The 17,646-nt window shown below is 40.3% G+C and overlaps 1 protein-coding gene across 1 annotated transcript; it reads left to right on the plus strand.

Annotated features, from left to right (window-relative positions):
* The first annotated feature begins 15,027 nt into the window (after positions 1-15,027).
* On the plus strand, positions 15,028-17,079 carry LOC148039471 (uncharacterized). The gene is made up of 4 exons (XM_087690313.1): positions 15,028-15,306; positions 15,398-15,597; positions 15,685-15,953; positions 16,046-17,079. Exons 1-4 carry the CDS (start codon positions 15,028-15,030, stop codon positions 17,077-17,079), a joined length of 1,782 nt encoding a protein of 593 aa, XP_087546439.1.
* Positions 17,080-17,646: the final 567 nt, after the last annotated feature.

The raw sequence follows: 17,646 nt of genomic DNA on the forward strand, positions 1-17,646 counted from the left end.
GCAAGGTACTCTCCAACCCTAGCACTTCCCTTCTATCTTGTCCTAGGAGCAGATGTTTCTACTTCAGCATCAGTGACCTATTTCCCTTTTGTTAATGTGGTCTCACTCTTTCTCTTGAGTGTTATTTCTGCCTCGGTGTCGTGACATTGTGCGTCTACCACTGCAAACCTGAGGGCAAAATTTTTTGCCATGATTTTGAACTTTTAAGTCAACGTCATTATGAGTTTGATTTCTGTTGTGTGAATCTTTTGTGTTTGCATGACGGACGAGCATGTGTAGTTAGTCTAGACACATTTTCCTCAGTGCATACATAATTTTGTGGAGCATCGTTTGATTGCTTGCATCATGTGGATCCGACATTGTAAAATTCTCAAATAATGAATGATTGGGATAAAGGAAATTGAGATGTAAAAAAAGAATATGATGGACATCATCATTTTGTGAAAATTGATACTACTAGCATTGCTGGAAAAAGATTTGGGAATGGATCATAAAGAAGGAATATGGCATCAGTTTGAATAGGGCTGCTAGTTTTGTATAGCCTTACCTAAAGAAAATGAGAGTTGGCAAACAAGAAGCAAGGGAAATTGATTTTGGATATATGTGTGTTTATATAAACATGCATGGGTGATATGTACAAAATAGGCAATGTCATGTTCCTTCTTCACACACACCATGAGAGCACCACTAAAAGAAGCTGGAACATAAGTAACACAGGATCCTCACTTTTAAATATCAAAAAGCTCATCAGGATATTGAAATATTTTTCTTTAAACGCTCATGATCAGCCTGATTAGCAACATGATTGATTTTTTCAAAGGATGGTAATGGTAGCACAATGACGTAGTCATTGATGCTAAGGTATAGCTTTTCTAAAGCTTTTCCTAAGGAAAAAGCTTCATCCTGGGAGCCACAGAAGTTATTAAAGGAAGGCGGATCTTTGTTGTTGAAGGGGACGGATAAAAAACACGAAGCATCGAAGGCGACTGAAGGTGACGGTGCGGGAAAACAAATATGATGAAGTTGATCAAAGGAGAATTATGCCAGGGGGAGGACAAAGATAGCAGAAGAGAAAGGAGATGCAGGAAATCTTGGGTGGAGGAGGGGGACCCTGTTGCAGTTATGACTGAAGGAGGGGAAAGACGATTGAAGGCAAGTGAAGATGATGCCGAAAGTGACTGTGCAGGAGATGTCGATACTCAAGATGATGAAGAGGACACCTGTCATAGCCTCCTCGCCGTTGATAGTGTTCTTATGTCCCTGAAACAGCAAGTCGATGTTGTCTCCGCCCTCGATTCCTCTTGGAACCTCTCTAAAGACACTCTCTACAGCTAGTACAACTCTACTTGCTGAGCCTTCGATGGCTGTATTCTGCAACGAAACGGCAGCAGTAAAATGAAGAAGATGAATTGAAGAAGCTGACGTTTTGCAAGTGAATTCCACAACGGAGAGGGGAACAAAGACAAAGCTACCTTGACATGGGGAAGATGAAGTGGAAGATTGATTTTGTGCTTTGACGAAGGAGGCCGTGAAAAGAAACGTCAACGAACAAGGCGAAGATAAGATATCGGTACTAAAGCCGAGGTTGGTCTCCTCCAGCTCAAGACTCCTTTCTGGCTTCCTCAAGAGGGCAACAGCCTACTCTTCGGCAGCTTCCTTTCCGTGCTCAAGTGAAAGACTCGGAGGCATTGAAGAATAGAAGTAATGAAGAGTACAGTATTTCTGTTTTCTACAGTTGTGATGTTGAAGATGGCGAATGCAGTTCATGAACAGAATGTTTCGACAGAAAAACAAAGAAAAGATTATGACAAGTCCAGCATGATGATTCGATGAGTAAAGACAAAGCTGAAGAGAGCAACAGTGTTGTCGAGACTGAAGGACGATGATGCATTCAAAGGTGAAGTATGAGGGTGAAGTGAACCAAAGAAAGCAGCAAGCACTTGCGGTAATGGCACTGAGAACAAACTCCAGCAACGAATTTAAAGACTCTTAAAACATCTGTTATATGTGAGAAATGCGGGATCTAGAGCATGGCAAAACCGGAAGCTATGGAGGATGGAAAAAGAAGTGTAGACTCATGATGGAAAGGACACTGTTTGTTACACAAGTGAATTAGGTTCCAAGATTGAGACTTGGACTCATAAACACAATCTTGTGTATGTGGACAATGACATTGACACTTTACTGAAATGAAAAGAGTACTATCATTGCATTAAGAAAGGAAGCAAGTACAATGCTTTATAGGAAAGTAGGAAACTGCAGTAGGCACCATTGTGCATATGGGATAAGTTAGCCTGCATATCCTTGACCCTGAGACTCCATACAAAGAGGCTGTTTGAGTGTGATTGCTGATTCTCAACACCCCTCCTCAATCACAACTAGGAAAGGCACAGAGTGTGTAGAGGCTGTAATGAGAACCACCTGCAAAGTGTGGGCATACCATAGACATGGCAAAACACCAGAGGCTGTCGCAGAAAAAGCTAAGTGTGGGTACCATAAACATGGTGGACATCCAGAGGCTGTAACAGGGGCCTCACAAAGTGTACAGGGACTATAATGCCAAGTTACATAAGGAGTTTACAAAGCTTATGGCAGGAAGCATTAGGGCAAGGAAGTACAAGGCTTTTAAAACAGTCTATCAGAATTATGAGAGTACAAGGACTGATGAGTCTTGTCCTTCCGATCCTGGTGGTCTTCATCTTCATCATCTTCTTCCTTTGCTCCATTTTCTTCTTCTTCTTTGACTGCGACTAGATAGGCCTTTTGGGATCTCTTTCTTGCGTGGCAGAACTTCTCGGTGTGTCCGGTCCTTTTGCAGAAGTCACAAAAGAGCTGATCCTTCTTGCCTTTGTACCTGTTGCCAACATATAATGCATGCTCATCTCTAGAGGTACTTGGTTCTTCTTTAGTTTTTAGCTTCTTTTCTTCTTCTAACAATGATGCCTGGATATCAACAAGTTCAGGATTTGGCATGTTGATTAAAGTTGTTGATACATTATTATATTCACGAGGCAAGCTCTTAAGTAGAACACCGATGCAAACATCTTCATCCATTTTAATGTTGATTCCTGCAAGTTGGGTTAGGAGTCCTTCCATGTAATTGAGATGTGTGGCAAGTGATGTGCTGGACTTCATTTCAAGCCTGAAGAACTCAATCAGGAGACCATACTTTGATGATTTAGATTGCGCACCGAACAGGGTGTCAAGTCTTTTCCATGTATCCTGTGAGGTCTCACAGTTATCCACATGATGGATATAACTGTCGTCTAGCTCCAGTTTGATGATGGCCTGAGCTCTGTCATCATTCTTTTGCCAAGTAGTTGCAAGGTCCGCGTCCCGAGGTTTCTTCTCTTTGCCATTTGTGATGGCCCAGAGACCCTTCTTCATCAGGATGAGCTTGATGCGGGTTTGCCAAGTGTGGAACCCGACTCCTTTGAATCGAACATTTGGAGAGTCTTTTCCCATGTTAGATTTACGGGAACAGTAGCAAATCAACTTCAGACTTATTCGATTTGAGCAACAGAAGAATTGATTGAGAGACACAAGTGTTAAAAAACACTAAGTGAGTGTCAATGAATACCAAATCTGCAAAAGTCTTTTACTCTTTTAAAATCCAAGTGATCTCTTTCCCTTCTTGATTTGATGCTGATGCCTTCAGATCTGAGTGACAGTACTTTAATGAACTTCAGAGAGTATTGCTCAGTGATTAAAATCACTGTTGATAACTTCAGTGAGAGAAACAGTGAAAAATGTCAAGATTTTGAAGCTTTGGCTATGGTGGAATTAGGGTTTCTGAGACAGGGGCCTGGTTTTTTGCTGATTGCAGGAGCTACAGTGGATCATTTTCAAAAATTTTTATATGCCTAGGAAGCTGATTTCATGGGCTACCAAAGCCCTATCATAATCATCAAAATCGTGGACAGTATGCAGCACGCAGGCACGTCGAACAGCAGCAGGCGCATTTCTGACAGGATTCCGCGATTTTCGCAATGCTGAAGCCAGGGCGCAGTAATGTCGTTGATTCTCGTGCCAGGATGAAGCGCCTTGAGCAGAGGAACAACTCCCTAGAAGAAATCGTGGGCTGAAATGGCCTGGTTGAAGAGTTATGGAAGCTCCAAGTAAGGTAGGTCCTGTTTGGCTATGGCAGACACAGAGCAGAGATTGGGGATTTTCACAATGCTGAGCTCCAGATGGTCCAATGTCTTGGATTGATGTGATACAGGGAAGCTTTGTGAGTTGGGAAATACTTTTCCAGAAGGAAGCTCCAAGAGATTGGACCTGTGGAGTGAGATGTAAGCAGCTCAAACTGACAGGGTGCTGCTGGCTATGGCTGCCATGGAAGCTTCAGTGAGAGTAGAGTTGGGAGATGAAGTCATGAGCTGACATTGAGCTAGACTGTGGTTGAAAGGAATCAAGAGAGGCTAGACAAGCAATGCCATGCCCAACTGGGCTCTGATACCATGTGAGAAATGCGGGATCTAGAGCATGGCAAAACCGGAAGCTATGGAGGATGGAAAAAGAAGTGTAGACTCATGATGGAAAGGACACTGTTTGTTACACAAGTGAATTAGGTTCCAAGATTGAGACTTGGACTCATAAACACAATCTTGTGTATGTGGACAATGACATTGACACTTTACTGAAATGAAAAGAGTACTATCATTGCATTAAGAAAGGAAGCAAGTACAATGCTTTATAGGAAAGTAGGAAACTGCAGTAGGCACCATTGTGCATATGGGATAAGTTAGCCTGCATATCCTTGACCCTGAGACTCCATACAAAGAGGCTGTTTGAGTGTGATTGCTAATTCTCAACATTATATACTCCTTGTTCACAAAGATAACACATGGAAAACATTAGAAGGATCCAATGTACATAAGAATGTCTCCAATGTGTTTATTGAATTCTCTTGGGAAAAGAATTCTGATGTGAATGATTTTATTTTGAGTTGAGCACAATTCTTCATCATCTTTTCTCCTATCTCAAAGCGTCCCTGCGGCAAGCGACTTTCACGAACCCTGCGCAAATCCCATGCGACATCTAGTGAACCCAATGTGAAAGCGTCGCTTTTGATTGGTGAGATGGGAGATTCTTCAAATACTCCACCCACTTCATCATCGAGTGCTTCATCCTTATCGACTGACGAGATGAAGAATCTATTGCAGACTCTATCTTTGGCTATTATGATGCAGAACCAACAGATGCGGTTATCCATGCAGCAATAGCAACAACTGCATCAACAATAATTGGATCAACAACGGATGCTACATCAAGAACAAGAGCATACACATGGAGCAACCAAAGTAATCGAGGCCGTGGTAAGTGAACGTAAATTATTTGATGGCCGAAATGTCTCAACTTATCTTGAAACTTTTGAAAGTCAAATGCATTTTTTTTGTGTTCCTACCAATTGGAGCAATTACTTCTTACGGCTTGTCACACCTGCTTTGCGAGTTAGAGTAACTGATTTATTTGTGCAAGATTCAAACTAGAATGTCTTCAAGAAGGCGCTTAAAGATGATTATTTCTTGGAAGATTATGGCATTTCTACTCAGAAGACATTTAGGGAGTGGGTCTATCAGCCCAATAAAGGACTTGTTGCTTCCGAGTTATTGCGAAGTTTTAATAATGCTACAATCAATTGGATACACTTGAACAAAGAGCCCTAAATTTGAAGAAAGTGGAATTATTTTTGTAGGCGGCTGATCTTGCACTTCAAGATGAGTTGGGAGAGCTTCTTGAAGACCGAACATAGCCTATGGGACTAAAGATGGATTGGCAAGATGTTGTTGAAGCGGTCTCCACATTAACGAAGAGGCGAAGATGGAAGGCACACCTACAAAATGGTATGCAAACTCCCTTAATGATGTCTTCTCCTACCTCCACTTCTCCTACTTCACCTACTTCTCCTCCCACTTCTTCTACCTCCCATCCCATATCTATGCCTACTTCTATGCCTATGCCTATGCCTATTCCTACGGCAGTTGCCAGGCCATCTGCCAAACCAATTGTCGAAGACATGGTGGGAATAAATTTCAAAGAACCTGAAGGATCTTCAGATAAAGATGGCCAGATGAGATCATCATCCACTTAGCCTAGCTCCAACTTCTGTTCCCTCTTCTTCCACTCCTATGAATTCTTCCAGAAATGATCGCGTTCGCCGATGCATATGGTGCGATAGTCCAAACCATGAGGGCAAAGTCTGTCAAGACTTTGAAGAGGCAAAAAGATTGAAGTTGGTGGTGTGGAAGGATAGGATGATATGCTTTGGGGACTCATAGCAACCACTCAAAACAAATTTCGGCAAAGGAGGTATGAAGAAATCATTGGAAGAAACACTGAAAGATAAGTCTCCTTTATGGTCTTATGCACTGCATGAGGAAAAGAAAGGTAAAGCTTCTTCATCTGAACTTTCATTCATAGGAGATGCAATTAGAAAAGAAACCAGATGGAATGATCACGTAGATGTCTTCTCTATCTATGCTTATATTGCAAAATCTCAAGGATTTGAAGCACTTGTTGAAGAAAAGCGCAAAAGAGATAATGATCAACCAGAAGGATCAAAGAAAGCAACTAGGAGGAGTGAGCCAGTTCTTCGGACCAAAGTAGAGCATGGTTGATGAGAAAAAGCCAAAGATGCAAGAAGACAAAAAGGGCTCAAAGTTAAAGGATTCAAATCCAAAGAAGCAACTTGGATTCAAGCTGCTATCCAACATCGAGTCTTCCACAGATTTGAAAAAGGTACTTGAAGATCAAATTCTTAATTACAAGATTGAATTTACACTTGGAGAAGTTTTGGGGATTGCCAAGAGAGAGTTCCATGATGTTATTACAGACATCATAAAAAGGAAGTGCCAAATTATTGAAGAACCATCGCAAGATATGATCCATCGAGAGGTTTTAGATGTTGCAGAGGCTATTCTCTATGGATTACAGATTGAGGAGGTTGATTCCAAAGAAGATATCAACGAGGAACCTACAGAAGGATCTCTATGTATGCAGCCTAAGAAGTCCTTTCATCCTTTACTTCAGCCCATGCAGTATGATGAAAGTGAAGATGTGCCTAGATTGGTGCCTCGAAGCCATTTTTCTCGAAGTCACTAGGCTCGTGCGACTACGGAAACTATCCTCAAGCTTGGAGAGACTGAAACTCCTTGCATTGCACTTTTGGATCATGGTTCCGAGATTAATGTAATTGTGCGAGGATTATATGACACTGGTAAATGGCCAGTTGATGTTGATCATGGTTGGCGCATGTGTGCGGCCAACAACACAACAATGGATTTATATGATGCTTGCCCAAATCTGAAGATTTCCATTGGAGATGTGGGTGAGTCCTATCATTTCTTTGTACAAAACTCGTGTTCTTATCCTATTATTTTGGGGCAGCCATTTATTGATAAGTCTCGGATGGAGACTAAAGTTCTGGATGATGGATCTGCTTATGCGTGAATCCAAAGTAAGGATGGGAAGAGAGTTGTTCAATTCATGACTGTTTGTATTAATCATCAGCGGAATAAAGATTCCTTGAGAGATTCCTCTCTTCCAACATGAGAGCCAGATTTTTGCTAGATACCACTGTCTTGCGAGACGATGGTGGTACGAGTTAGGGGAAGCTCTCGCCTCCTGGCAATGGTAGTTTTTTCTTATATGTTTATGGTGTATCCACTGAAAGTACTTTGTGTTTTCAGCATATTTCTGATATACCTAGAGCTGCCAGGCAGTATGTAAAAATAAAAGAAAAAAACTAATGATTGCAAGTGTTTTGCAAGAAGAAGATCATATAGATGGTCTCTATGATGGCCTTTCATGCTCAGATACCATGGAAGAACTTTTGGTTTTGCTTAATGCTAACAATTAGAAGATGTCATATGTCTTACAGGTTCATTCTCTGTGATGTATTGTGAGATTGTTGATTTCATGCTTCATAAGAATTTGGGTGCTAAGGATTCTCAACAAACAGAATTCCTTGCTGACATATTTCAGCAAAAAGATTTGGGTGTTGTTGTTTATACACAGCAAAATTTGTGCTTGCTAGGGTTTTTTCATCATGGGGTGAAATCTGCAGGTTGTAGCAATGAAGCCAGATTTTAGACAAAATATAAGACAGTTGACAAGAAGGTTTGTCCAGTTGCAAGATCACTACCTTTGGACAATGATGATATGATTAGAAGAGCTGCTATGCAACCTCCTTTGTGAGATCCTGCAGGTATTGGACATAAGTTTTCAGCTGAGACATTGAAAGAGATGAAGATTGGGACCAAAGGTTTCCTACTTCTTCCTGATGAGGTAAGATGTTTTGAAGAGATGTTATGCAGACATGAAAAAGCTTTTTCTTTCTTTCCACATGAGACTGGATGCGTTGATCCTAGGGTTGTGAGGCCTTTGGTTATTTTTACTATTCCGCATGTCCCTTGGAATCTACGCCCTATTCTTGTGCCGAGGGCTCACTTGCCCAAACTGGTAGAGCTCTTGAATGAACGGATCAAGATGGGAATTCTAGAACCATCTTCAGCTCCATACTCTAACAGGTGGTTCACAGTTCCTAAGGAGAATGGGACACTCAAATTCATATAGGACCTACAGCGAGTAAACAAGGTCACTATTCGAAATGTTGGTGCTGGACCTATTGTGGATGAGTTTGTTGAAGCTTTTGCTGGACGTGCTATCTATTCTCTTGGTGATCTTTATTTCAGATATGATCACTTCCAGCTTGCCCTTGAGAGCAGAGATTTGACTACAATGAAGACACCCTTAGGCCTTGTCCGAATGTGTACACTTCCACAAGGAGCTACTAATTCGATTACTCATATGATGAATGGAATGAACAAGGTTCTACGAGATTTTATCCCCGAGCTTACTATGACTTTCATTGATGACTTACCTATCAAGGATTGTTTGGAAGAAGGTAAAGATGATTCTTCAGACGATCATGGATGCAGATTTTTTGTGACTTCACATATTAGAGATGTTGAGAAGATTCTTTGCAGACTAGAAGAAGTGAATTTGACCTTGTTAGGGATGAAGTCTATTTTTGGTGCCAGATAAGTTTTGATTGTTGGTCATATGTGTGGATATTATGGCAGGAAGCCTTCTCCTACAAAGGTTGATGCCATAGAAAAATTTGTGGAAACTTGTTCCTCAACTTCAAAGGTTCGTAGGTTTCTTGGAGCTTGTGTGTTTTATCTTATTTGGATTCCTCACTTTGCTCATGTTGCAGATGATCTTTATCAGCTCTTGAGAAAAGGGAAACATTTTTCTTGGGAGATGAAACATACTAAAGCCATGTAGAAATTGAAGAAATTATTGAGAGCCGCTCCAACTCTTTGAAAGGCAAATTATGAATGTGGAAGACCTATTGTGCTTACAATTGATACTAGTCATATTGGCATTGGTTGGACTGTTGGCCAAGATGATGTAGATGGGAATAGGTATGCTATTCGGTTTGGAGTGAAAGTCCTAAACGAGCGACAATGAAGATATCCACAAATCAAGAGAGAGCTCTTGGGAGTTGTCACGGTCCTCAAGAATGACAGAGAGTATTTCATTGGAGCTGTTGTGGTGGTTGAGATTGATTGTTTGCCTCTTCTAGGTATGATCATGAGTTGTTCTACTCCAGATATTGCCATGCTTAAGTGGATTGGGTACATAAAATCCATGAACCCTAAGTTCAAGCACATAGCAAGTAAAGAGAAACCCAGTAGTCGATATGCTTTCACGAGCAAGGTATGATGATATGGATTTTTCTTGCATCGATGATGATGATGAAGATGGGGCTGATCTTACAGCCATACATGTTGATCATATTTGTCATGTGTCTGCTTTGGAAAGCTTTGATGAGTCTTTGTATACAGGAGAGTATTTGCAGATTGGTCGTTATTTGAGCACAATGTCTTAACAGGATGGATGGACTAATGCGGATTTCAGGAAAATTCGAAGAAAAGCTTATGGTTTCTTCTTGCGAAGTGGGCTACTTGGAAGCATCCACGAAAGCGAGGAGGACAACCATTGAGAGTTGTTTGTGATAGAGCTTCACAGGAGCGTATCCTGAAAGAATTCCATGAAAGTCTTTGGGATGGGCATTGAGCTATTTGGGTGACCTATGAGAAGATTAAAGAGTGTTATTGGTGGAAAGGAATGTATATAGATATCTCACAGTTTGTTGAGACATGCCCTGATTGTCAGTTGTTCTCTTCAGTGAGGCATAGAGATGAGCTTCATCCTACCTACCCGCTATGTATTCATTACAAGTGGGTGCTTGATTTGATTACTATGCCTGTTGGTTTATGGCAGATGCACTATATTGTTTTGGCACAAAAAGATCTCACAAATCAAGTAGAAGGAAGAGCATTACGAACAAAGTCTACTTCAGTGGTTTGTAAATTTCTATTGGAGGATGTTTTTTGCAGGTATGGATGTAATGGGAAAGTAACTGTAGATAGAGATGAGTTGGATGCTGATGAGGCTAGAGAGTTTTTCTCTCGCCTTGGCATTAAACTTGCTTTGACTTTAGCATATAATCCAAAAGGCAATGGGAAGAGTGAAAGAGGCCATCCACCAATTGTGAAAGCCTTGGCCAAAGCATGCGGTGGACGGGTTCGAGAGTGGCCTAGGTTGTTGCCTTATGCTTTATGGGCTGATCGTACTACTCACAATGTGACTACAAGGTATATGCCAGCTGAGTTAATGTATGGACAGAATCCAGTCATGCCTACAGAGACTTGCACACTTACTTGCAGTGCTATACTGTGGCAACAAGAAGAGATGACTAGGGAATATCTTTTGGCTCTTTGTATTCGTCAGTTGGAAAGAAGACCTGAAGATATTGAGAGAGCAATTCTAAATCTCAAAGAGGCCAAAATTCGCAACAAAGACCACTTTGATAGCAGACACAGATTGAGGCCAAAAGAGATAAAAGAGGGAGATTGGGTGTTGGTCCATGATAGCAGTCTAGACAACCAGTATAGTGCTATCCGCAAAGTTTCCAAACGATGGTTTGGGCCCTATTTAGTGCATCATGTCCATGATAATGCTACATATTCTTTGGCAGAACTTGATGGTACGACCTTGCCGATTCCAATTGCAGGGAAGAGAATCAAACTCTTCAAAAGAAGAGATGCTACAGCCTATGCAGTCAAAGAATTGGATGATACGAATTATGATGGGCTTGAGCCAGAAGAGGATGAAGATGAAGGTATGGACATTGAAGATGCTTTTGCAGAAGATGAAGAGATAGCATCAACCATTGAGCTTGGCGGTGATGAGGATGGGTAGCTATGGCCCATCCGAAGGATGTGCATATTTGAAGGGGGTGGATGTCGTGACGCTGCGCGTCTACCACTGCAAACCTAAGGGAGGAATTTTCTGCCATGATTTTGAACTTTTAAGTCATCGTCATTATGAGTTTGATTTCTGTTGTGTGAATCTTTTATGTTTGCATGACGCACGAGCACATGTAGTTAGGCTAAACACATTTTCCTCAATGCATACATAATTTTGTGGAGCATCGTTTGATTGCTTACATCATGTGGATCCGACATTCTAAAATCCTCAAATCATGAATGATTAGGACAAAGGAAATTGAGATGTAAAAGAAGAATATGATGGACATAATCATTTTTTGAAAATTGATACTACTAGCATTGCTGGAAAAAGATTTGGGAATGGATCATAAAGAAGGAATATGGCATCAGGTTGAATAGGGTTGCTAGTTTTGTATAGCCTTACCTAAAGAAAATGAGAGTTGGCAAACAAGAAGGAAGAGAAATCGATTTTGGATGCATGTGTGTTTATATAAACATACATGGGTGATATGTACAAAATAGGCAATGGTTGCGTTCCTTCTTCACACACACCATGAGAGCACCACTAAAAGAAGCTAGAACATAAGTAACACAGGATCCTCACTTCTAAAAATCAAAAAGCTCATCAAGATTGAAAGCTTTTTCTTTAAACGCTCATGATCAGCCTGATTAGCAACATGATTGATTTTTTTAAAGAATGATAATGGCGGCACAATGATGTAGTCATTGATGCTAAGGTATAGCTTTTCTAAAGCTTTTCCTAAGGAAAAAGCTTCAACTTGGGAGCCGCAAAAGTTATTAAAGGAAGGCAGATCTTCGTTTTTGAAGGGGATGGACGAAAAACACGAAGCATCGAAGGCGACTGAAGGTGACGGTGCGGAAAAACAAAGACGACAAAGCTGATCGAAGGAGCCTTATGCCAGGGGGAGGATGAAGATAGTAGAAGAGGAAGGAGACGCAGGAAAGCTCGGGTGGAGGAGGCGGACCGTGTTGCAGTTACGATTGAAGGAGGGGAAAGACGATTGAAGGCAAGCGAAGATGATGCCGAAAGCGAATGTGCAGGAGACGTCGATACTCAAGATGACGAAGAGGATGGCTCACGTTAAGAATCGGCCTCCTTGCCTGCGTGGCAAGGAGGCCCACCCCGAAGGGCCCAGGTGTTTCACCCTCTCACCTGCGTTTTACCTCCTACTCTGTCTGAGTATTCCGTTAGCAACCTGCGTTTTACCTCCTGCTCCGTTTGAGTATTCCGTTAGCAACATTGAATGCAGCTCCCTCCTCTCTCTCTCATCTGCCACATTTCCCTCTACTTATTCCACAATCTCCGTATTCCATCTCTCTCCCTCCCTCCCTTTCATCCGCCACATTTCCCTCCCTCTCTATTCTCTCGCAGTCCCTACGCCTCCATCTTTTATCTGCGCCTCCCAGCCTAGTCCCCCTCTTCCTCTCACAGACGACCGAGAGGTTTGGATTTCCCTCCCTCTCTATTCTCTCGCAATCCCTACGCCTCCATCTTTTATGTGCGTCTCCTAGCCCAGTCCCCCTTCAGATCACAAATGACCGAGAGAGAAAGAGCTGCATTCGAGTCCATCTGCCCACCACCACAGAGCAAAGGACGTTGGCTGTATAGGTCAGTGTGCTACTGGGACTGCTTGTATAGGTTCCTTGGTCAATTTTCTTGTCAATGTACTTATAGTCTAGATCAGGCCGTGTTTTCTTTTGCTGTAAGCAATTGTGATGATTCCCTATAACTTCCTACGATTGAATATGCAAAATATATGGCAGACTATGATGCATAAAGGAGATGACTATTCAGTCCAAAACGCCTTGAATATTGAATATATGGCACCATTAAATCAGATTTAGGGCTATATGCAACTATAGTGCAAATAATGTTTTGCACTATTGATGTACCATTGATTATTCTAGCTACGTATGTAGATCGATTATCACCTATAAGAATGTACGTACTACAAGAACATTATTCCGGTCTTTTACATTGATTTTGAGCTATAAGAATGTATGTTTGTGCTCCTCCATTACATTTGTTATGAGCAATCAAAAAATAAGAATGTAAGTTCTATCCTACTCTATTATATTTGTTATGTGTCTTTAGAATGCATGTATTGTAGTCTATAAATTGCATTGAATATAAGCTTTAAAAGTGTATGTATTGTGAGCTATAAGAGTGTATGCAATGAATGCATATAAGGTACTCACAAAACTATTAAAGATATATAGCATAAAGTGTGCCGAGTTTTAACTTCATGTCATCAGCTATGACCAATAGATACACCACTATATGTAGCTAAACTACATCAATCTATGTATTACAAGAATCAACATTACTCTAACACATAATGGATGCAATTAAAAATGTTTGTACTATAGGAATTTATGCTACTCGATTGCATTGATTTTAAGCTACTATGGTGAAAGGTATGCACATAACTATTAATGATGCAAAGCATGAAATGTAATCGAAGTTGTAACTATATTTCATGTACTATGAGCAATAGATACATCACTATATGTAACTAAACTACATCAATGTATATGCTACAAGAAATAAAGTTCCTCTATTACATTTCGTATTTGCTCATATAAGATTGTGTATTTTATAAGTATTATATTAGGTAACCACAAAATCATTAGTGATGCACAACATGAAGTTCAAAGTTATTAATGTATGACACAAGAGAGAGAGAGAGAGAGAGAGAGAGAGAGAGAGAGAGAGAGAGAGAGAGAGAGAGAGAGAGAGAGAGAGAGAGAGAGAGAGAGAGTCGAGCTTGCGCTAATGTATTCCTTTTTTACACTACAATAATATGTAAAAATCATACTTTACAGAACAAACAACTTTAGAGGAAAGTAAGATTTAGTCTATATAATAAAATATATTGATGGGATAACTTTGCTTTTGTGCAGATACATAGCCCATATTCTCACTCTCTTCTGCTAAATATGGCAAGCCCACAATCCCCGACATTGCCTGTCGGCATATTTAGCGCAAAGCATTTACAATGGCAGCTCGTTTATGACGAGAGATCAAAATATAAGGTTTTGAGAAGGGCAATTATTCCATGGTGTCGAGTAAATGATTTTGCACAAGGGGAAGGAAAAAATAATGATTTTCCTACAACTTTCAAAAAGTACTCTCACCATTGACGACAACCAAATGAATTGAAAAAACCATTAGACAACACATGGATAGAGAAGATCACGTAAGTGTATATAATTGTTTTGCTACTTATATTGATTTCCTTATTATTTGTCCACACTTATAGCTACAACATTCATTTCCTACAAAAATAGATTTTGGTGTGCTTATGGTCCTAAGGACACTCGAAATGTGGAGGTTTTATGTCCCAATGACATCTTGACCAGTCAAGGACAACCAAGAAAACGCCGACCACGCAAAACAATGGGACAACTTAACAAGGGTTGTTTGTGTCATTTTATAGTGACTCGCCTATCCCATGACACTAGTTTGGCATTTATCTCATTTATCAATCCATATCATACTGATGATGCAGATATGATTTGTCATGGCATTGCAATGGAGGATTTAAATGTCTATTCACATTCCTTATTTTCCCCATGGATATCACTAGAGAAAAAAATATGGGTGTCCAGTATGTTATACAAAGGTTTTTCACCGCAACAAGTATTGGAGTGTCACATTCAATATGTGCATCAACGCCAAAGCAACAATCCAAATCATCCTATGGAAAGAGATGACTTTCTCTCCATCCAAGATATTATGAATATATCTAGGAAGCTTGCCATTGACCAATATCAATTACATGACAATGATGCTGAAAGCACAAAGAGATGGTGCATTGAAAACAAGGAAATGACATTTGTGTATCAGGAACAAAATCTTTCTACTAATAAGGATTTCATATTGGGGATTCAAACACCATGGCAACGAGATATGTGTGACAGATATGGAAATGGCAACTTACTAGCAATGGATTCAACATTCGGTACAAACAAGTATAAGGTAATTTATTAATATTATTCTTGCGTACTTATAGTTTTTACTTTTCAGAATTTTATGCTTTTTGCTTATATTTGAAACTTGCATTTGACAGTTCAATTTATACACAATCCTTGTATTTGACTCCCACCGAAATGGTGTCCCAATTGCTTGGGTGTTAACCTCAAGTGCAACATTTGAGGTAAACAAATTTTGGCTCACAAAGTTTAGGGATCACATGCTAGATTTTCACAAATCATGGGAGCCAACAGCTTTTTTGGTGGATGATGCTGAAAGAGAGATAGATGCTTTAAGGTACATTTCACATGCATGCGTCCTTTTGGAAAACATTTAATTCATGGACTAAAAGCATTACATTTTTTACGAATGTATTGTGTGTAGGGTTGTCTTTAATTTGCATATTTATTTGTGCCTATGGCATGTCCGTCGTTGTTGGTTAAAGCATCTTATTAAAAAAGTCCCACAATGGCCAAAACGAGCTGCGATTTTCCGAGCTCTAGGCAATATTATGAATATGAAAGGTGAATACAAGGCAACAGAAGTGGCTATAAAGGAGGAAGCAAGGGATATGATAGATATATTTAAAAAGGAGTTTGCAGATGAGATAACATTCTTGCACTACTTCAAAACATATTGGGAGCCCAAGATTGGTGAGGACTCCTAATTATCTATTTCAGATTACTTTGTTATATTTTCATTTTTATACATATTTGAAATAGTTGTATTATGTGCGTGTTGCAAGGTATGTGGATACGTGCAACACGTACACTTCCACATTCCGGTCAAGACACCAATGGTGCTATAGAGGCATACCATGGCACTTTAAAGTACAAATTCTTAGGTAGCTCAAAGAGATTGACTGGCAGACGAGTGGATTGGCTCCTTCATAAATTGACAAGTTCAGCTCTTCCATATTATTGGTATGTGCAAGCTATGAAAGAAAGTGGATTTGTGAGAAACAATAACATTGAAAAGATAGTGGCCAACTCATATGAGAGGGCTTTGAAGATTCCAGTCGAGTATGTTAGATTCGAAATGAATGGTGCAAGGGCTTCATGTGCGTATGTAAGAAGCATGTCCAAAGACACTATTGAATACACAGTTTATAATGCGGATTGTCAATGGGCATGTTGTACATGCAAGTGGGCAGAGTTGGGGAACATATGTAAGCATCAAATCAAGGTGCTACTTCTTTTAGGGGTACCGAATACTACAGTGGTGGCACAATGTATGGACTTATATAAAGGCGTGGAAGCAAGAGGAAAATATAAAGGACTTATAAGTAACTCTCATGTGATACAGGATGAGGTTGCACATGATCCTTACACGCCAACCACGCTGTTGGATGTGGATAATCTCCAAGATATGGATACAACTATGATTAATATCTCCCATGAAGACACCCACCCATCCACAGCATTGCAACATCTATGGCACGATGTATTGGATTTGGTGGGGGTTGACACGGAGCTTATTTCTGAGGCGTGTTCTTCTATGAAGAAGATGTTGAGCCAACTTCGAGCTTTGAAAGCTCGTAGAGAAGATATGTGCAATACACAAGCTTTTGTGCCCACCAATGATGGATTTGGAAATACCATACAACGAGCTAAGCCTTTCATTGAAAAACGGCTAACTAAAAGAAGAGTTTCTAGATTGGTAGAATCACCCACAACATCATCATTCATGGCTCCACCCAAAACCAAACGGCCCTCAATGCAAGAGAAGCTTGATGCTAGAGCCGATAAAGAAGATGAAGAAGCCCATGCCTCTAGATAGGAGGAATGCTACATTGTTATATTCTTATGGTACTCTTATTAAATTGTGAAATATTTGAGATTTTATTCTCTATGCCTTTAAGCATGTGTATTAGCCCTATCAAGTTTTAATGAATTATAGTTGTGCATGCGTGCGTGTGTGTGTGCGTGAAGTAAGCTTAAAAAGAGAGAGAGAGAGAAGGGGGGGATTTTGAGTGTGAGAGAATGAGTGAATGAGAGTAAGAAAAAGTAATATTGAGTGAGAGAGGGGGAGGAAATTTTGAGTGTGAGAGAATGAGTGAATGAGAGTAAGACAAAGTAATATTGAATGAAAGTAATATTTGATGCTAGCATTTTCATTGAGCTTGCGACGTGATCTCTCTTGCTCTCTTTCGCTCTCTCTCAAAAATGTTTGCGAAAAATGCCGCGCTTGGGTTTTCCCTTATTTACCCCCTTTGCCTAAGTTCCATAAGTTACTTCCCCCCAAAGTCACACATCATGTCAGTTGCAAAATAGACTTAACAAGTTCTACTCCTAACTTAACCACAAAGTTTAGTTCTTGATACTTAAAACTTCTTGTAAAATATGT

This window comes from Lygodium microphyllum, chromosome 2 (genome assembly GCF_053477565.2).
Source record: "Lygodium microphyllum isolate KBCC chromosome 2, Lygodium_microphyllum_v1.1.10, whole genome shotgun sequence".
Lineage (NCBI taxonomy): Eukaryota > Viridiplantae > Streptophyta > Polypodiopsida > Schizaeales > Lygodiaceae > Lygodium > Lygodium microphyllum.

Excerpts from the sequence above, each read along its gene's own strand:
- LOC148039471 (XM_087690313.1), top strand. The coding sequence starts at position 15,028 with ATGGAAAGAGATGACTTTCTCTCCATCCAAGATATTATGAATATATCT. Across the intron at positions 15,307-15,397 it reads TCGGTACAAACAAGTATAAG|TTCAATTTATACACAATCCT; the intron begins GTAATTTATTAA and ends TGCATTTGACAG. Across the intron at positions 15,598-15,684 it reads AGAGAGATAGATGCTTTAAG|GGTTGTCTTTAATTTGCATA; the intron begins GTACATTTCACA and ends TATTGTGTGTAG.